General features: G+C 36.3%; 1 protein-coding gene across 1 annotated transcript; it reads left to right on the top strand.

Annotated features, from left to right (window-relative positions):
- The first annotated feature begins 929 nt into the window (after positions 1-929).
- LOC137638680 (microtubule-associated protein futsch-like) lies at positions 930-21,398 on the top strand. The gene is made up of 19 exons (XM_068370972.1): positions 930-1,061; positions 3,034-3,141; positions 4,243-4,344; positions 5,320-5,498; positions 6,399-6,486; positions 7,407-7,558; positions 7,840-7,927; positions 8,346-8,419; positions 9,141-9,291; positions 10,462-10,565; positions 10,837-10,996; positions 11,974-12,086; positions 12,599-13,261; positions 13,645-13,777; positions 15,312-15,470; positions 16,555-16,680; positions 17,309-17,381; positions 18,246-18,421; positions 18,933-21,398. The coding sequence occupies exons 2-19, from the start codon at positions 3,039-3,041 to the stop codon at positions 20,657-20,659; spliced, it is 4,371 nt and encodes a 1,456-aa protein (XP_068227073.1). The 5' UTR covers positions 930-1,061; positions 3,034-3,038; the 3' UTR covers positions 20,660-21,398.
- Positions 21,399-21,900: the final 502 nt, after the last annotated feature.

Genomic DNA, 21,900 nt, shown 5'->3' with positions numbered 1-21,900 from the left:
ATGTCAGTAAAAAAAGAAGAAAACTAAAAGTTTTAGACAAAGTACATTACAAAATTATACAAAATTATAATTTGACTTTCAATAATATTCAAAATGGCATTAAAAAGAAGAAAACTAAAAGTTTTAGACAAAGTACATTACAAAATTATACAAAATTATAATTTGACTTACAATGGTAGAAAATGTCAGTAAAAAAAGAAGAAAAACTAAAAGTTTCAAACAAAGTTTCAGAAAAGTGAAGGGATTAAGGATTTATAGGATATTTAAGGATTTTCATTAACTCTAGCGACCCCTCTCAAGGCATGAGAGTAAATTACATAATATACAAAATTATAATTTGACTTATAATAGTAGAAAATGGCAGTAAAAAGAAGAAAAACTAAAAGTTTCAAACAAAGTTTCATAAAATCCAAGAAGGATATTTAAGGATTTTTATTAACTCTAGCGACCCCTCTCAAGGCATGAGAGTAAATTACATAATATACAAAATTATAATTTGACTTACAATAGTAGAAAATGTCAGTAAAAAAAAAGAAGAAAACTAAAAGTTTCAAACAAAGTTTCAGAAAATTGAGGGATTAAGGATTTATAGGATATTTAAGGATTTTTATTAACTCTAGCGACCCCTCTCAGGGCATGAGAGTAAATTACAAAATTATACAAAATTATAATTTGACTTTCAATAGTAGAAAATGTCAGTAAAAAAAGAAGCAAAACTAAAAGTTTCAAACAAAGTTTCAGAAAATCCAAGATATTTAAGGATTTTCATTAACTCTAGCGACCCCTCTCAGGGTATGAAAGTACATTACAAAATTATACAAAATTATAATTTGACTTACAATAGTAGAAAATGTCAGTAAAAAAAGAAGCAAAACTAAAAGTTTCAGACAAAGTTTCAGAAAATCCAAGAAGAAGAAGAAGAGTTTGTTGACAGTTGTTGTTGTTCGTTTGAAATGGGACGTTTGTTTTAATAATCGGACTTTTCCTCAATAGTTATCTTGTTTTGATTGTGTCCCCGTGATAGAGAAGCTGTCCTCTTCTATTTAGATAAAGAGGAATAGGTAAGAGGATTGTATTTTCAGATATATATGAAATTTAGTAATCAAATTATTAAGTTTAAGAGGAAATAAGTGCGAAGTCGGTTGACTCTACCGTGCCCTTATATCGAGGCTCGGCCAAGCTAGAACTTTTCGATGGTGAATAACTTATATTATACTAAATATAATTAAATTTTTGTCACTAGAATTAATAGTTTAAGATAGTATCTTAATGGTAAATAAAATTTTATTATCTTAATTACTTTGGCCTTTACAATTGATGTGATAATGTGTAGCCTACCTTTGGGGCAGGCCGTGGTAGGTCGAAGTTTAGTTTTTTATTTAAACTTTTTTAAACTTATATATATTTCCCATTTGGTTATTATGCAATTCTTAAGGTAGGGTGCAATGTTAAATTAGATATAGGCTAGCAGTAAATAGATTATTTTAAGGCATTTAGTTATTTAGTGTACCCAGTAGCCACACCTAGGCTACAAAGATAGATCGTCTCGGAAATTTATGCAGACCTAGCCTTATCTTATTCTTGATTTCATGTTAGGCTGCATATTGCTGGTTAGGTTAGGGTTACTTAATTTTAGTCTAAATTGACATGTTTATTATTTAAATATTTAGATTTTATTTTAAAGTTATCAATACGCTTATATGTTTGTGTTTTTACCATTATTATATGATTAATATCCATGCTTAACTTTTTGTTGGCTTCTAATAACCCCAGTGTCAATAATGCGAAGGGCGGATGAATAAACCTAAAGGAAGAGGCTATTTTGCCGATCCTGGTAAAATAGATATCCAGGATATTTTGCCAGAAATATATTTATTATGAATGCAGGTAGTGTTGAAAATAATAAGCAGATTTAAGACTCATATTCATTCATTCATTTTTAAGAAAATGAAAAATCTTTTCTACGGAGCGTTTGTATATCAGCGGCCAGTTCCTCCAGCGTGCATAAAAAACGGACATTGACTAACCTAAACTTCCCCTCTAACCTAACCTACAAGCTGTGTCCTTACATACTTGCCTAATGGTGAGGCTAACCCCCCTCCCCCCCCTGCAACCCCCTTACACTGCAGTATTCATAGTCAGCCGACAACATACATACAGGTGGCCGCTATCATATATACTCCCCCTTTTCTAATATAAATCATTTAATTGATTAAAGTTAAAATTATAATTTCATATTCGAGCATACTTTTTTAAAAACCAAAACTTGCTCGTGGCCAAAGTTCTTTTATCTATACCCTATAGAGATTTTCATATATATGTAAGAAATAAAAGCGAGGGGTGAAAGCTGTAATTAATGGATGTAAACTACGTCATATGGCACTGAATTATTAACACGTTTACTTTCCTAGCTGGGTTATTTTTCCCTGTTGGAGCCCTTGGGCTTATACATCCTGCTTTTTCAACCTGGGGTTGTAGCTTAGCTAGTAATAATTATTATGATGATAAGCAATTGGAAATGTTAGATGTAAAATACGTTCGAAGGATCAATAACTTTGTAGCATACTCTTTATATATATATATATATATATATATATATATATATATATATATATATATATATATATATACACACACACACACAATTCAATGAGTGATTGGTGTTCCCTTTAAATTGCAGGAGAATGGCTTTTACTCACAGACCCAGACTTTTTTTCTTTCTTACTCGACTTACCTTTGCACAAATACTATACAAGATAGGACTATACAACGTTTGCTATCGTGTAGCAGAATAAATTCCTCTTCCGTTGATTTATAGCATTAAATTTTGTTTAAGAAAAGAATTGTATACGTAAGTAATAACGAGGAAAAATGAGTAATTGATGGACGACAATTATCATATGGCTCCCAAGGAATTAGAAATATGACATAAATTACGTCCAATGCCGTTCGAAGGATCAATAACTTTGTAGTATACTATTTTACAACTTTTTTTGACAGTTAAATGATTAATATGTTCCCTTTAAATTGCAGGAGAAATGGCTTTTGCTTGCAGGCAGGCATCCTATTTGGACGATGCTGATGTCCCAGCAGAATTAGAGGATGAAGTTTTTTATACTCAAGGAGGAAGTGGAAGGAGAGGTAATGAACTTTTTAATTTTGATTAAAATTATTTCAGATTTTTTTGTAATATTTTCACCTACGTTAGTGTTTATACAATTTGAAAATGCATACAGTATTCCACTTGAATGGGTAAGGCAGCAAGAGTTTTAGCTCTGTGTCAAAGTATTGGCCTTCGTGAATTTTCTCTTATATAATTTTTGTTGTTCTAAAGCTCTCCTGTTTGCCTAATCCATTCAGTTTCTTCCGTCGGTGATGTGAACCTTTAAGGTTTTAGCTTGCTCAGATTTTTTCTTTAGTTGGCCATGGTCAAATAAAAACCAATCTATAATGATTTTTTAAAACTTGAGTCATGAAGTTAAACGAAAAAATATGAATGAAAAATATCTTGAAAGAACTCCTTCAAGACTTGGCAGTTGTATTGAAAAGCTACTTGAATCTCAGAAGATCTTGGAAAGTCATTTAGTTTGCCTCTTTATGGTTGCGGTAACCCATTGGAAACTTCGCCACCTAACAATCTGTTGAACAGGAGTTCAAGACCCGGTCGAGCTTCATAGTTTTTAGTAGGCTACAGTCTCACCATCGTTGTGAGCTAGGTCCGAGGGTTGGTTTGTTGGAGCTTCTATCTCTACATGCTGAGTCATTAGCAGTCCTTGCCTGGCTCTATCTGGTCCTAGCTTGGTGGAGAAGTTGCCTGGGCATTGATCATATGTATATATTGTCAGTCTCCAGGGCATTGTCCTCTCCCTTGCCTCTGCCATTAATGAGTAACCTTTAAACTTGCTAGCTTTAGTCATTAGATTCTTGTGTGTGTGTGTTTTTTTTATTCTTAATCTTAGATAGGTTAAGAGGGAATTTAGACGATTCAGAACTTATGGAATAATGGCCAACCCTTTAGTTGACATTGAGGTTTGGATCAATATGTTATGCAATGTAAAATGTGTTTATTTTTTCATAGATTCTTATTTTTGTTTTGGCTTTTTGAACTGATTAATATTCATTTTGTAATTGTTTATTCATATGAAACAATGCATCACTTATAGTACAGAATTTTTTTTTTAAACTTTGCAGTATCTTATTTATTCTAATAATAATTGATCTTTTCCATGTTGTCTTCCACAGCCGAACAGGAAATATTACTCGGTTCCCGCTTGGAGGACGAGTTAAACCGGAGCATTACAAAACTGAGGGAGCTTGAGAGGAGTGCAGCATCCGACAGCGTTCGTAAGTGACGTTGATGTATTCTTAAAACTAGATTTATATATTTTTATAATATATTATGTGTGGGCATGTGTTAAGGATGGATGGATGATGGAGAGGGAGTGAGAAGGACTTGGGAGGAGATCAAGAGGGAGGTAGAGAATTAGAGAGATAAGGTGAAGGATGATATGGAGAGAAGAGGTTTGGTGGAAGAAGATGCCTTTGATTGAAGGCATTGGAGATGGCCCATCCGGCAGCCGACCTCAATGTAGGGATAACGGGGAAGAAGAAGTTGTGGTAATATGTATATATTCAATTATAGCTCTGCAATGGGGAGATTCTTGATTGTCTAGTAAGGACTGTATGCTTTTCAACTCACCTGCACAATATTACAGTACTTCAAATTGAAGGCCGGCGTCAATGACCTTAGATGTCAGGATGCCTGAAAACTTTAAATCAATCAATCAATCAAATTGAAGGAAAATGCTTGCAGAGCGAGGATTAACGAATGTCATTGTGCGAGGTTGGCATCAATCTTCATGGCACCTTTTGTAATTGTTGATAAATAGCAATTATTTCAATGGTAAACCTTAGGGATTGACTGTAAAGGAACTTGCGGCTTATATGAATGCCGTGCCTAGATTACCATAGGCTGTGAATGTGAGCCAGTTACATAGTGTCTTAAAAATAACATTATTACATTATATAGAATGTCATATTCATCGTAAGTTGACTACACTGATTCTATAGAATTGTAACTAAGTATAATATACTTGTACAATACAAGTGCTTCAGATCTATGTCTAGTTACCTATATAAAGAAATTTTTGTGTTAGTACATTAATTTCATTATTATCATTTCTAGTTAAGCAACAACCTATTAGGAAAAACAGGATGCTATAAGCCCAGGGACCCCAACCAGGAAAAATAGCTCAGTGAGGAAAGGAAATAAATAACTATAAATTGTAATTAATTAACATTGGTCTTTCTTCCTTGCAGGACTTGCACGCTTACTTAGCAGCGATAGCGAATCGAACAGCCCCTGCAGTCCAAAAGAAGAATTACTAGAAGACATCGAAATGCCTGTCTTCAGTCCCAGCGGGTCGTCCTCAGCCGAGCTCGTCTCCCTCTCAACTGGATCACCGAGTAGTCCTCCAAAACATCATTCAAGTTTTTGGGTAAGTTTTTACTTTTAAGTATTGTATTCCAGTATCATGTATGTTGTAGATTTTGATACGCTAATGAAGAACATCATAGAGTATTTCGGTGGTTAAGAGGTTCGCCTAAATTTAACTACGAGAGTGGAACTACTATTGCTATAAACAATAGCATTGAGCTTAACCCCTTTCAGCCATATTGGATGTTGGTAGCTGTGTTTCTAGTATCTCGTCACGACATGATTGTGAACAATTTATATGCACCACTCGAGGGACTTTTCATCGTCTCCAGTCCTTGGTGGCTCACTCCTTTTTAGTATATTTTACCTTAGTTTGTACTTCCTATCTTCCAGGTGGCTGTTTAACCTCTTTTAATGTATGTTTGATGTTTAACTGCATCTCCTTCAGAGTCCCAGTGCTTGCACATTGATTATAAAGTCCATAAATCAATTAAATAAGGTTGTGAAGTAAACTATGATGAGGAAGAATAGTGGGTTATTCCAGACTATGTACTGTATTATGTGTAGACAAAGGAAAATCACTTTGCTATGGGAAGGTCCAGCAGTAAGCTGTGGTCGGTGTTTACTAGCTGAGCTACGACCCTAGTTGGAAAAGCAGGATGCTGATGCTATAACCGCAAGGGCTCTTAAAAGGAAAATATCCCAGTGAGGAAGGGAAACATAGAATAGTGTGCATGAGTGTTCCCTCAAGCAAGAGAACTCTAAACCCAAGGTATTAGAAGACCATGGTACAGAGGCCAAGGCACTATCCAAGACTAGAGAACAATGGTTTGATTTTGGGGTGTTTTATTTTGTGTACTAAGCATTGGCACATTAGTGTTATTGATGTGAATATCTAATATGTTTATGCAATTACTGAAGTATTTCGGAAATGATGCAAATATTCACTATTCTTTTTCAGAACGGAACACAGAATTGTAGTTTGCGTCTTCCGGTTAAGAGGGTGGCAAGTGGCGGCAACTCAAAACTTTGTTCTTCTATACCACCTGGTAAGGAACCTGCCGACTTAGTTTTGATTTACTTATTTAAGAGTTTGTGCTTGAGTCTTTAGGGGATATTTATAGGTGAGAGAATTACCTTGACTTAGATTTTATCTTTGCCGTAAACAGGTACCTTTCACTACTTGCCTGTTCGGGAAACTGTAAACCACATTAAAGGGGTTGGCAGCATCGTTTTGACTACAACTAATAATTTTCATGTACAGTCCCTGAATGATTTTAGTCTTTTGAGCTTACCTACTTCTTGGAAGGCTTTTGTAGGTTTTAATTTAAGAGCAACGCCTTTAGTCAAGGCTATTTAAGAGTTTGGAAATGTCACTTTGTGATCCAATTAAACAATTGTACAGTATTAATAATAGATTGATAGAAATTCATGAGAGTTTTATAGTAAAAAATTCAAAGCATTAAAGATTTTAGGAAGTTCATATACTATATACCTTATTGGGATGAGGTTTTTATGCTCTATTAAATTTTTGTTCCTGTTTCAAACAGTTTCTTTTTATTATATCACATGCCCGTGTTCTGTGGAGACGTGGCAGTAGTAGGGAAATCCGTGTAAAACCAGGTGCCTCCCTTATTGTTTATTACTTCCTGCATTGAGTATAGTTAGTTTTGTACTTTATCAGTTACAGAATGTATAGTTTTACATATATTTTTTATGGGATCAAGATATTTTAATGTCATTTGGTCTCGTCCTACCAATTTTTTACCATCTTATTTTTTTTCAAACAATTATTTTTAGCCTTATAAAACCTAAAAGCAGCCAAGCATTTTGTGTAAACTACTTTAGAGAAATATAGTGATTAGCTGGCAGACTTAAATGTAGATGTAAAAGTCTGTAATATTTTATTTTATTGATATTCAATTTACATTTTCTTCCCCTACAAAAACATCAACTTTGCTTCATCAAGAGAGTAGCAGTTGTGTCCCCAATGCTAATAAAGATGAACTACTAGACGACATTGACGTTCCCGCTTTGAATTCGAGCGGCCCGGACTGCGCGGATCTCGTCTCGATCTCGACTGGTTCGCCGAGTCCCGTGAAGCACCGTTCATATCTCAGGGTTAGTTTCTTCTTCTTCTTCTTCTTTGTCTGCATCTCCTCCCACCTTTATGTGGGGTCGATGTTTCTGGTCAGCTTTCTCCATCTACCTCTGTCCCACACCTCATCACCGGTCAATCCCTTTGATCGAAGGTTATCCTTGATACACTGATTTACTCATTGAATTAAGATTTTGTATTTTTACCCATTGAGTACCTGTATTCTTTCAGCATAATTTTCTTGTCTAAGTTGACTCGCATGTCCAAAACTAACGTATTATTCCTCGTCTATATATTATCCAAGGAAGGAACGATGAGTACAATTGCAAGCGAGAAATCGACATTTTGTGGAAGCGATGATTCAAAATTCAAGGTTCCTGCTACGCCCAACGGTAAGCAAAACGGCCTCGATTGATCAAGAATTTTAATGTGTGATTTTAGATGTTAGATGGTTTAAGAGAAACCAAACCATTTCCTTATTATTTTCTTATTTCTGTAATAGAAAAGCCAGTTCTTATCAAACAGTTCACTGACATTTTTCCATTCCTAGTGCATTTATAAAGAACCCACTGATTATGCATAACAGTTAAAGGTTTATTATGAATAACAGTTAAAGGTTTATTATAAATAACAGTTAAAGGTTTATTGTGAATAACAGTTAAAGGTTTATTATTCCAAATGTTGAAAAATTATCATGTAGAGTTATAGGCAATAGACATTGAAATGTTATGAGGATTGATTGTTATACAATTTAGAAAATAGATACTGTACGTCATATAACTAAGAAATTTTCCTGCTTTTCTCCACAAGATTTGGCCCAGAAAATCTGGGCGCTCAGCTTCGCGTTGCCACCGAAGCTCGCTCGGCTTGTGTCGGTGAATGAGGTAAAGTTGAATATGCAAGGAGGTTTATTCTCTTATTATTATTGATAAGAAGTCAAGAGATATTCAATCTCAGAATTGTAATAGAGAACGATGCTTTGTGATTTAATTTTGTGTTTTTACAGTACACACCAATAGGATTAAACAGTATAGTTTTCTTAGATTGAGGTTATTGTTTTTTAATTGTCAAGAAATAAATAGATCTATCTTGTCTCTTTTCTTATTATAAATTAGTTTCACAAGACTCGAGTCACATTTCTAGACTAATAATGTATCCTGCTTTAAGGGATTTTTTTAACTCTTTTACCCTTAGGCTATTTGGAAATTTCCAACCCTTAACCACCAGGGGGTTATTTTTTTCCCAGCACATTTTGCAGTATACTGTATTTTTTTTTCAAATTGCTCTAACAGCCTTAATTTTCATCATAGAGAGGTCAGGTTGGTCTCATTCTTTTGGAAAATGCCTGAATTTTCTCAAAAAATTATCAAAAATATGAAAAAAAAAATTATAGCATTTTTTCACAAGGACGTACCGGTACGTCCATGGGGGTAAAGGGATGGCTTTTGTGAAACGTACCAGTACGTCCTTTGGGGGTAAAAGGGTTAAAGTGTATGGGGAGTATTTGAACTATTATTATGATTCCTAGCTCAGCTACAACCTTAGTTGAAAAAGCAGGATTTAACAATGAAATATCAAGACTGTTAACTTTTTCATCTTCTCCAGAATGGGTTACAAGTTTCGCAACCCGCTGCCGGAGGTGGGTCGTCTGCCGGAAGTGAAGGGGCCCTCGAGAGGATAAGCCCGAAGGAGAAATCCGCCAACATGACATCCTCGCCCATATCATCCTCTGAGCATCCGTCATTGAGTTTCTTGAGTAGGTTCTCCGAGGCTTTTCTTTATTGCTGATGATTGCAATATTTAGGAAATGACTAGAAATTATCTGTCACTCCATATATACGTTTATTTTAAGCTGGATTTTGAGATTATGAATTTTTTCCTGTGGGTTGTCTCTTTTCCAGGAAATAGAAAATATCTTTAGTGGATAATATCAACAAAGATAAGATAGCATTGTTAGATATCAGAGGGATGACCCGTAGGGTTTAGGATAATGTATTACATCTTGATTACAGCAGTATCGTGTGTTGCAACTCCTCGAAATTTCAATGATGAGAACATTTGAATTTTTTAAAGTTCCTTTTAGGATTTGTTTTCAATAATTACCTACAGAACGAAGTTGGAAGGAGGTTATGTTTTTGCCCATTTGTGAGTGTGTTTGTGAACAGGTTCCTGGCCACAGTTTTAATCATAGAGTAGTGACACTTTGCAGGAATTAACTGTTATGTAAAAAGCTGGAAATGATTAAATTGTGAAAGGTCTCAGTCAAGCAAAATGTCCAATTCACGTAATCAGCCATAAGTTTGGACATCGTTATCACAGATACTTCAAACTTAGTTCATATTTGTGTGTGGAAATCCACGCCAATTAATACATTTTAAGGTCAAGGTCGAGATGTAAGCTGCCGTAGCGGAGGTCTGCGCTTTACTGAGTGCCCCTATTGTTGACATATGTTGTGGACTAAAGACAGGATTATCACAGATAAAGGGACTTGGGAAGTTTGGCTCTGCATTTTGAGAGTGCTTCGTCTGAGTATGACATTTCAATGATAAGACTACCATCGTTGGGTATTCTTAATGGCGTGAAAAATACACTATCTAACTACTGTATAAGTTTGATCTATTTTATAACATTCAGATCCATTATTCCGTTGTGTATACCATTTATTTATTAGCGTCTTTTTTATAATACTTACGTGTGTTTCAGCTTTTTTTGTGGCTCCATATTTATGGAATAATTGCATGATTCGTTGGAAAGAGAAATCCTTAGCGCAGTAGTTTTGTCGGACTTCTAAGACATGGTCATAGGCAGTAAAGCTCAAAGTGAGAATTTAAATTGAAGATATTTTTAAAATAACTAACTTATGGAAAGACGGAAAACAAATTTTGCATACACGGCTGATTCGACTTGAATTTTTTGTTTATGACAGATCTGGATGAAATCAGCGATAACTTATTGTCTTCATCGATGATGGCGTCACCCATCAAAAAGCCCGTTGATGGTATGCCAGAAGTATGTATGAATAATTCAAGGGTAAGTCAGTCGAAGTTTGTAAGTGGTAATTCAAAGGGAGTTTCTGTCTGCTAATACAACTCTACAGTTTGTCAGTAATCATTGTCATGTTAATATTGTTTATAAAGTATTCATGTGTCATCATATACTCTCTTTTGTGTCTTTGTACACTTGAACGCTTTCCATATGGGAGTTCAGTTACTAGTATTATTTTGCTTTAACCATTTAGAATTTCTGCATGACTTTTAATAACAGTGATGTTGATATATGTATTATGTGGGTACCGTTTAAGGATGGATCTGGTGTAGATATTGAGGAAAGAATTAAGAAGCTCTGCGAACACCTAAAGCCTTCGGTTGTCAAATCCGCACCCAGTCCCGAGGCAGAGGAAACCCTCCCCCCGTTATCGCCCAGCAATCGAATGACCCTCGGAGGTGCTTGCAACGTGTTGAGTAAGTTGAAAAGTTTTCGTTTGCAAATAGCGGTCTAATAAACTCATTTTATTTTTCATTAGCCCTTTTAGATTCAGACAATATTTATAACTTCTTGTTAGAGGGGTATAATTTACCCCTCTAACAAGAAGTTATAAATTTCATAGGTCATTCTGTGTCCTGTTAGTTAAGTGTTAGTCACTTGCCTAGATGTCTACTCTTACGGCCGTAGTTTATCATCCACCGGCATTAGTTAGGGCAATTAAATGTTCAGACTTTGATAATCTTCTCTATTTTAATTAGTATGTTTTACTGTACCTGTATTTGTAATCTTACAGGTATTTTTTATCTTTTCTCAAACTTTTTCATCATTTTCTGTTTATGGAATTCCAGTAGCCCTTTGAGACATTTTGTTTATGAACTACTGTACTTCTTTAACCCTTTTACCCGCAAAGGACGTACTGGTACGTTTAAAAACTCATCTCTTTACCCCCATGGACGTACCGGTACGTCCTTGCAGAAAAATGCTATTTACATTTGTTTTTGCATATTTTTGATAATTTTTTGAGAAACTTCAGGCATTTTCCAAGAGAATGAGACCAACCTGACCTCTCTATGACAAAAAATAAAGCCTGTTATAGCAATTTAAAAAAAATATACTGCAAAATGTGCTTGAAAAAAGTAACCCCTGGGGGTTAAGGGTTGGAAAGTTCCAAATAGCCTGGGGGTAAAAGGGTTAAAGAAAGTTTTATATTAGTAGGGGATTCAGCATTATGAAGCTTCATCTGTGGTGGATAATGTGGGAGGGTGGGCTGTGACACCCTAGCAGTACCAGCTGAACTCGGTTGAGTCCCTTGTTAGGCTGGGAGGAACGTAGAGAGTAGAGGTCCCCTTTTTGTTTTTGTTTCTTTGTTGATGTCGGCTACCCCCCAAAATTGGGGGAAGTGCCTTGGTATATGTATGTATGTATGTTTACAGTTGTGCATCATTTGTTTCAGATATAGAAGAACTTAACGACAGCTTGATGTCCTCTTTCCGTATGGCAAAATCACAGATTCTTGAGGAAGATGACGATTTCCCATTGGCTGCTCCACTGCCGGATCTCGAGAAGGTGATTGCTTTGTATAGCTTTGGGAGTGTATTACTTGATGCTGATCAATTAGTACCTCAGTATTATAACCCTTCTTGTTTATTAATTGATTTAATATTTAGAGATTTATTATGAAAAATTCTTAAGAGAATATCCAAACACAGGAGATGTTTTAGACTATTTTCAGTTGTGAACTTGTTAGACGGAATGGGCCTTTGAAAGTTATCATACAGAACCTTCTAAAAAAAGATGTGTAGTAGCCTGTCAATACACTCTTTCATATTGCCTACACACTGTTTAACAAACAGCCACGTGTTTCTTTGGGGTAAAAGATTTGCGCAACCGGAGTAGGTATCTCGTGTGCTCGGGGCAAAGTTATTGAAAGTCACTATAGTCTTGGGTTCTTATGATAAGCTTCTGTTTGATTCTCCAAACATTATTTGATCTTGTCTTAAATCCTCCTCCTTTTAATTTTATGCCAAAACTTTGCAAGTCTTAAGAATAGTTGTTTAATAAATTTATTTGATCTTCAGAAAGAGGAGAAACAAATTAGTTGCAGAGGACACATCATCAGCAAGTTGGAATCGGAGGGACTTGAACGCCTGTTGAATGAAACACACAGCGTCGCCAATAGATCCAGGTCTCTCGGTGATTTACCCCAAGATGTATTTGCACTAGACAAATCCTTTGGTTCCCTGGTGAACTTAGTAGTTGGGGCCGACAGCAAGAGGGTAAAGAGTTTGGCGAAGCCGCTGAACGACACTTTCAACGCCGCTGGAGATAGTAAGGAACCTTTTAAAAAGGAGAAAGTGGATATTCAGGCAGTGAATACAACATTCGGGAAAACGAGCGAAGCCCAAAATGAAACGTTTTGTGCCAAAGCAGTAGAGAAAGCGAATCTCACTTTCGACTCCCAACAGCCAAAGGCCGCAAATACAACTTTTGATCTGGAATTAAAAGCGGCAACTGAAGGAGAAGACAACAATGATAAGAAGTGCGAGAAATTGAACGTCACCTTTGAAAGAGGGGAGTACCACATTGCCTCGCTAAACGAAACCGTCAATCTCATGGATGCCGAGGGAGAGGTTTTCAAGATGATCCTCGATTCAACTCCAATGAAATCCACAAAGATCAAACCGGATGCCGTGTCCACCCCAAAATGCAGTGGTATTCAAGATTTGCCTGGTAAAAATACGGTAAGTTTTTATGCCACTTTTTTCTTGCAGTGAAGTACACTGTGCATTTCTGAATGTCTTCAGTTGTATAGTATCCTTTCAACTCAGAATTTCCACTCCTCTATAATTACAAATATTGAAATTCTCTTTCGATCTCTCTACTCTATCCTGTACTCTTGACCTGAACTGGCCGTGAGATTTTATTTCTACTTAGCCAGTAAATTACATTGATTAGTTTTATGTATGTGAATTATACAATTGCAAAAATTTTAAACTTTTCACAGTGGTTTCTTGATAGAATAAAGAATTTATATATTCTATGTCAGAATTATTAATTTTAATCTCCCTTCAATATGGTTAACTTTATTGACAAACAATTAATATTCGTATCCTTACTTTTACAGGTGACCAAAGATCCAGCCCAATCATTCATACACAGAATGTCTCTAGGTGTAAGAAAAAATGCTCAAACTGTAGCAGACAGTAAACAAGATAACATCTCCACTCAGCCTCCAAACCTGTGTGCACCAATGCCAGGTACAGTACTACTATTTACTAGTTTTCAGAGTGCAGCTAACATGCTAGTAAGTACTTAGTTACATTTCTATTTCATTTGAATGGAAGATTTGGTGAATTCGCAACTTGTTTATTTTAGGTGGACATCAAGCGGGAATTAGCCCGTTTAACATATTTATGGTATTTCAATTTTTATCGTCTCGGTTCTTTCAGTAAATATAATTTTTGTTTTTTAAAATAACATTTTCTGGGCTCGACCTGTGTCGCTCCGTGAAATCCTCCTTATAGCACCATTTCTAAGGCATAAATACTGCTAAATATACATACATACACCAAGGCACTTCCCCCAATTTTGGGGGGTAACCGACATCAACAAATGAAACAAAAACAAAAAAGGGGACCTCTACTCTCTACGTTCCTCCCAGCCTAACAAGGGACTCAACCGAGTTCAGCTGGTACTGCTAGGGTGCCACAGCCCATCCTCCCACATTATCCACCATTATAAAACTTTTATAAAACTGCTAAATATACCAGGGAAAAAAGTTGCATGGAATGCCAGGAATAAACCCAGCTCGCTCACTCTAATTGAGCGTCGGTATAGTAACTGGGGCGTGTTAGAACCACTACCAGAGGTCCCTTACCAATTAGTCCTCTCCTTCCTCAACATCCCCTGATACTACGAGGTGCCTTTCTACATCCGACTACTGCCCTCTACCACGTTCCTTCACCGGGCGACATAGGTTCCTCGCCCAGAAATAGATTCAACCTTCTTCAAAATCTCTCAATAGTGATAAAGTGGCTATTAGTAGAGAGTAGAGGTCCCCTTTTTTGTTTTTGTTTCATTTGTTGATGTCGGTTACCCACCAAAATTTGGGGAAGTGCCTTGGTATATGTATGTATTATTAGCAGAACTTTTATCTACTTCCCATACCGTAAAACGATAGGTCAAAATCGATGAACCAGATGATTTATGTAGATCTTTTCACTCCTATTTAAAGTGAGGATACCTTTATAGAAGGAATAATGAACATGATTTTTAAAAGAACAGGAAATGTTTTCAATGGCAAATTACTTTCAAACCTTAATCATTTATATATAACCCTTTTACCCCCAAAGGACGTACTGGTACGTTTCACAAAACCCATCCCTTTACCCCCATGGACGTACTGGTACGTTTCACAAAACCCATCCCTTTACCCCCATGGACGTACCGGAACGTCCTTGCAAAAAAATGCTATAAAAATATTTTTTTTTCATATTTTTGATAATTTTTTGAAAAAATTCAGGCATTTTCCAAGAGAATCAGACCAACCTGACCTCTCTATGACAAAAATTAAGGCTGTTAGAGCAATTTAAAAAATATATACTGCAAAATGTGCAGGGAAAAAATAACCCCTGGGGGTTAAGGGTTGGAAATTTCCAAAGAACCTGGGGGTAAAAGGGTTAACACATGATTTTTCTGTGTGGAAAGTAGTATTCTATCTATTAAAACGTGTGTTTTTTTCTCTCGGTGTGATATGTAAGTTCTGATATATTTCATTTATGGTCTAATCAGGGCTGAAGGGTGGATGTGTTAACGAGCAGTCTGTGACGAACAAGCTTCGGCGATTCCAAGGAGGACCGGGCCGTGTGAAAAATGGTCCCATGAGAGCCTTACCCTTGGCGGGCGTGTCTGTGGACACCTCTGACGATAAGCCCCAGAAGGACACCCCAGGTAAGGATTACTGTACGGGAGAGTTATGGTGATGTAACTATCAAACAGGTTAGTCACCCTTTAAGATTAAGACTGGAAAGGTTTGCTTACAAAGGTGGCGTGGAAATGTGAGACCTAAGTTCCTTTTCAGATAACTGGAAAGGTTTGCTTACAAAGGTGGCGTGGAGATGTAAGACGTAATTTACTTTTCAGATGACTATTAGGCTTATTTAATCTGGGATGAATATGAAAATAAGATTTCATGTTTTACGAAGTTTTAAGGAACTTTAATTAACTTAACAACTACTAATTTGATATGAAAATAAGTTTTCAAAGTTTTACAAAGTTTTAAGGAACTTTAATTAACTTAACAACTACTAATTTGATATGAAAATAAGATTTCAAAGTTTTACAAAGTTTTAAGGAACTTTAATTAACTTAACAACTACTAATTTGATATGAAAATAAGATTTCAAAGTTTTAAGACGTTTTAAGGAACTTTACTTAACTTAAAAGCTAATGTTATTATTATTAGAAGCTAAGCTACGACCCTAGTTCGAAAAGGAGGATGCTATAAGCCCAAAGGCTCCAACAGGGAAAAATATCCCAGTAAGTAAAGGAAACAAGGAGATAAGATGGCATCTAATCAAAGAAAATACTTGTAGACTAACCAATGAGATGTTATAGATCAGGCTTCAAAATGTGGTTATGTTTCTGCTCTGGGCATCTATAAAGAATAGAATTGTATGTTGTTACGGGCATTTAAAGCTTTGAATATGAAATAGAATCGAGTTGGAATTTTACGTGCGTTCTTTATACACACTGTCGGCATAGTGAAGGACATCAGTGTCTTGAAGCTACAATGAGCTATCGAGCAAAGTTTATTTTTTCAAGATAGTTTCTTTACAGGTGAATGATAGTTGAAAGCTTCATATTCGTTGTAGTTTTTGAATAATTCAATAAGAATCTAAACTTTTCTACTTTTTACAGTATTATAGACATTAGTTTAATGTTATAAAAGCAGTGATTATTTTTATAATCAAAATACCAATATTTCTACTTTTATAAATCAAGAAGAATATTTCCTAGTCACTTTTTTTTCCAGATGGACTGGATGGAATTAGAGCTTTAGACAACATCAGCAACACCCCAGAAGAAATTGAAAACAAAGCCCTTTATAAAGGAACTGGAAGGCCTCAGCTCCCTTCTTTTGGTTCTTGTAGTAGTATTGGTAAGTAGGTTTTCAGTACTGTATATTATTATTCTACACTAAATTTGGAAGTAGTCATTTCAATATGCAATGTAGTTTTTAGTTCAGCCTCTTTCATCTTGGTTTTAAAGCAGTTTTTGGTTAAAATTTAGGGTAATTGCTGGTAGAAAAATTATTCAATGGGATAAGAATTGAGACTGCTTGGTAGTATGTACAGCTGGACATAGGAATTCTTAGTACACCCTGTCACCATCCTGTCACGCCCATACTGCACATCGAGTAACTAAACAGATCGTGTAGGGAGAGGTGACATAAGTTGTCGGCAGGGCTACACGCAGGAACTTTCCGCTCAGTGATGGTGTAACAGGGTGCTCTTCCTTAGAGCGGGGTGTATCAGGAATTCCTGTGTCTGACTGTACGGTCTGTATGCCTATCTTTTAAGATGTCCCCAACTCCTTTTAACAGTTTGGACATACTTGGAATTTTCTAGACACTTAATATCCTGAGAAAACATGAATGAATTAAACCCCTTAAGTATGAAGACATAAAATGGCTTGAAAGCATAATGCAGAAAAATAATGTAGAGTGGAGGTTGAATGCACCTGAAAAATGCATCTTTTAATGTTGTTATTCTTAACTATCTTAACAGAAAATGAAAGGCCATCCACTCCGGACCTTATACCATCCAGAGGTATTATGACTTCGACACCAGATGTTAACAGGTATGGTTCATTTTCATTTGCTTTTCAGTTATTAGAGTTCAACTGCGATTAATTCCTCAAGTTAATTTGGTGACGAAGGGTCTCGTTAAATACATGGTTGCTGGTGTATGAAATTGAGGAATTTCACCATTTTCAAAACGGTTAGCAATTATTTCTATAAAACTTCTTGTGTGTATTGTCACCATCTAATATTCAGGATCTTTTGCTTTCTTTCACCTTCTATTGCTGAATTTCTACTTGAAACTATTGCTTTCCGACCATTTTGCATAGGTTGTGGCATTCTAGTTAATAACGTCCTCCTCGGCTCACGATTCGTGAGTCTGACGTTCAAGCCCCACCCGCGTCTCCAAAATATTTTTGTTAGCGTTCAAAACCTCAGTCCCTTTGAGCTGGAGAAGGAAGTTTGAAAGAGCAGCCATAGCTTGGGAGGAGAGTAGTCTTTTGTCTCTGATCATATTATAGTATATGGTTTGCTTTTGCTGTAGAACATTGTCATGTCCCTTACGTCTGCTGCTTCGTAAAGGTTTACAAGTGCTTCAGTCAAGTCCAGTGTACATCAGAATTTTTTTTTTTTTAATATTATTATCATTAGCTAAGCTACAACCCTAGTTGGAAAAGCAAGAGGCTATAAGCCTAAGGGCTCCAACAGGGCAAAATAGCCTAGTGAGGAAAGGAAATAAGGAAATTAATAAACGATATAAGAAGTAATGAAAATTAAAATAAAATATTTTAAAAACATTAACATTAAAACAGATATTTGATTTATAAACTATAAAAGGACTTATGCAAGCCTGTTCAACATAAAAACGTTTGCCGCGAGTTTGAACTTTTGAATAGTTTAATAAAACAAATTACTTATTCCAGGCCAGATTGTGCCAGCATGTGCCCAAGGATTACGAGTACGCCGGCGACGAAGATAGGTCCGTTTTCAGATGCCTTGGGGATTGACGGTCCGGCCCCCACGCCTATCGCAGCTCCGCCCTCAAGGTCTCGTTTCATAGTCAGCACCACTTCTTCGATACCCGAGCAGCAGAGTCAAGGTGGGTCAGCTCTTTGTTTTATCTGTTTTGTGTCTCTTTGATACATTATTATCATCTACATTGTAGATTACTGATTCAATTATGTTGAGAAATATAAGAGTGGTTAGACGATATTGGTACTTTTAGAGAAAAAGGAACAGTGTTGATCAGCTTCATGATTTCTTTTTCAGTAGATTTTCGATTTGAGTCTTTAAATTTATGAAATATTTTTATTTATTAATCAGAATTCATGGGCTTGTAGTGGAAAATTAGCTGCTTTTTTCTAGTAGGTATTTTCACCCATACTTACTTTAGATATTGAGGTGTTATGTAAATTCATGGGTAATTTATCAAATTTGAAATTAGTTGCAGATGCACAAAAGGTACTGTAGTTGGCTGAGAAATAAACAACTGGGTTTAAATGGCTGTATATTTCCACCAGTCTGTTCCCTGCTGTACTAAGCAGGAAGTGAAGCGTATAGTGAATTTTTCGGTTATGAATAGGGCCCTTATAAATTTTCCTCCTTTACAGATAATCCATCCCTGGAGAATTTGAAAGGGTCATCCAAAAGCGGCCTAGAAACCGTGGATACTTCAGCTAAGAAGTCTTTGATGATGTCAGAAGCTCCAGTTAAAAAACATATGCAGGAGGATATATGCCTTCCTTCTACTGCAGATTCAAGTGAAGGCAATGTTCCGAAACGTGGGAATGCTAAAGTCCCCGAAAATGTCGATGCCGACATTGCCCAGACCCCGTTGGATGCAGATAAGTTGAAAGAGTTCTCGGAGGTATTGGAAGGAGTAGAAAACTCGGTAGAATGCATGAATGAAAATCTGTGCATTGATAATCTTCCACAGAGTTTTGGAGAGGAAGATAAAAATCAGGTGAATTCAGAGGAAAATCGTTCATCTCGCCGCACGGAGGATGAAGCTGCGCAGGTCTCGTCCAATGTCAGAAAGAGCGAGGAAATGCAGAAATCTGAAGATCGAGAAAATGATGAATGTGTAGGTGAACCGAAATCTCAACATTGTGCCAAAAATGTACATATGAAACTGTCTGAAGAAAGTGAAGATGTAGATAAGGATACAACAAGGATTTTACCCAAACAGAAGGAAGTTTCAGAAGTGGAGGAAGTTAAAGGTGATGACATACAAGGAACAACCGAATTACAACCTCCTCTTCCAAATGAAGTAGAAAAAGAACAAGAGAATGTAACTGACACTGCAAGCAATGTTATAAGTGACATTCAGTCACAACCAAAAGAAATAGAATTGACGACAGAACTGCCACACAATGAGACTCGCGTAATCCCTTTGGCGGATCCACACGAAAGTGTCGGAAAAGACAAAGTAGCTGACGGTGATAAAAAAGATCTCTCGGTCATCAATGAAACTAGAGTAATTGATCAGCCAAATGAAACTAGAGTAATTGATCAGCCAAAAGAGAGGAGATTGAATCAGGTTGTTTCCAATAAGGTTGTGATTAAAGACAAAGGGCTTATAAAGAAGTCGGGACCAGTATCAAAGGTAAATAACGGCCTGAGACGATCTAATCTCGAGAAACCTAACATCCCTACAGAAAACAAGGCTTCATCTGCCAAAAAGAAGATCAGTGCAAACAAGGAGAACATGCAGGTAAGAGAGCCAAATAGTAAGTCAAGCTCTCCACCTAAGGCTTTAATTGCTAACAAAAATCAAAAGCTTGGGGCAATGTTGCCTTCCCAGCGTATAAGCTTAGCGCCCTCAAATGGCCAAATGAAGAAACCTGCAGAGATTGCTCGGAAGAGGTCTTCCACTATCGGAAGTTCTGTTCTTAGATCAAAAAATGTTGTAAACAAGGAGGCAGAAGTACCACTTAAAGGAACTCTGACAAGGTCTTCTTCCCTAGCCAGACAGAATGTCAAAACCACCCCAGTGAAACCTAGTGGAATAATGCCTCCTCCCAGTTCGAAAGGTAAAGAGAACACTCTCGATTCCGCGAAAACCAGAAGCTCCTCGAGATTGCAGCCGCCGACGCGCGTATCTCTGCAGCCTCAGGAATCTTCCAAGTTGCCCTTGGGACCTCGATCGAATTCAGGAAACCCAATTAAGGGTCTTGTGAGAAGTCAGAGTAATTGTGCTTCCAAACTTCCCTCAAAACTACCTAGCAAACTCCCAAGGACTGCTTCCAAGATTTCCGTTCCTTCGACCAAGTCTGCTGCCGGTGCTACGTCGTTCAATAACTCTGCTGGGTTCTCGAGGATAGCAAAGAGGCCGTGAAGGGGAAATTGCGTTGGCTGTGAACGAGTGACTCGGGATGTCCGTAAGCTATGAACTCTTCTTAGTTTGATTTTTATTTGGGGTGACTTAACAATGTCCAGTATTAGGTTAAGTAGCTGGAGCGAGGAGAATTTAACCTTTGAGTATCGCCTCCTAATAGCATAACAGCGATGGTATAGCTGATACCACTTCGTCCTATTGTTATATTTTATAGAAATGCAGCATAGTGAATAGTAAATGAAAATGTATACCAGAATGAATGTGTATGCTTCAAATGTTCTGCTTATATTTTCATGTTATGATTTTATTGAATTTCAGTTTCTCCTTGTATTCTCTTGTGCCTGTAATCAATTCTAGTGTACAGATATATAATATAATATAGTTACTGTACTGTATAATATAAACAGAAGTTTAAATTTTAAGTCTGGTCTTTCTTGGAAGAGAGGAATAGCCTAGTGATAAAATACAGTCATTTGTATATATTGAAAATATTGTATTTTTTCATACATTCTAGTTCAACATTTATGCAACATAATGATTTTTCATCCTGGCAATAATAATAAAAGTGACCTATTAAAAAAAACTTCATATTTCTCTTGTTAAAATAATCCAATGCATGATTAGAATTTATACCAAATATTTCAATCCATTTTTTTCATATCACTTCATGCATATAGGATTATGAAATTTTTATAATCTGATGTCTTGTCAGGCCATATTAATAAATATTTTAATTCTTTTTGTTGTTTAATTAACTTGCATATTTACTAACTTTGATGGCTGCTTTTCCTGTCCCATACAGCAGGGGGAACCCCACTCTCTACAGGACCTCTACTGTCGTTTTACCTTGTTCGTTCAGAGTGTTTAACCCTTTTACCCCCAGGCTATTTGGAAATTTCCAACCCTTAAACCCCAAGGGGTTATTTTTTTCCCAGCACATTTTGCAGTATATTTTTTTAAAATTGCTCTAACAGCCTTAATTTTTGTCATAGAGAGGTCAGGTTGGTCTCATTCTCTTGGAAAATGCCTGAATTTTCTCAAAAAATTATCAAAAATATGAAAAAAAAACTTTTATAGCATTTTTTTGCAAGGACGTACCGGTACGCCCATGGGGGTAAAGGGATGGCTTTTGTGAAACGTACCAGTGTGTCCTTTGGGGGTAAAAGGGTTAACATTTCATATCGCATATTGTTCATTTACTGTTAAATCGTCACTGTCAAAAGACTCGTGGAATAAGAAAG

Source organism: Palaemon carinicauda, chromosome 3 (assembly GCF_036898095.1).
Source record: "Palaemon carinicauda isolate YSFRI2023 chromosome 3, ASM3689809v2, whole genome shotgun sequence".
Classification (NCBI taxonomy): domain Eukaryota; kingdom Metazoa; phylum Arthropoda; class Malacostraca; order Decapoda; family Palaemonidae; genus Palaemon; species Palaemon carinicauda.
The sequence above is the reverse complement of the archived record's forward strand: the minus strand, read 5'-3'. Positions and strand labels throughout refer to the sequence as shown.

Coding starts and splice junctions, on each gene's coding strand:
- LOC137638680 (XM_068370972.1), top strand. CDS start 3,039: ATGGCTTTTGCTTGCAGGCAGGCATCCTATTTGGACGATGCTGATGTC. Junction 6,487..7,406: donor TTGTTCTTCTATACCACCTG/GTAAGGAACCTG, acceptor TGCTTCATCAAG/AGAGTAGCAGTTGTGTCCCC. Junction 13,778..15,311: donor CCTGTGTGCACCAATGCCAG/GTACAGTACTAC, acceptor TGGTCTAATCAG/GGCTGAAGGGTGGATGTGTT.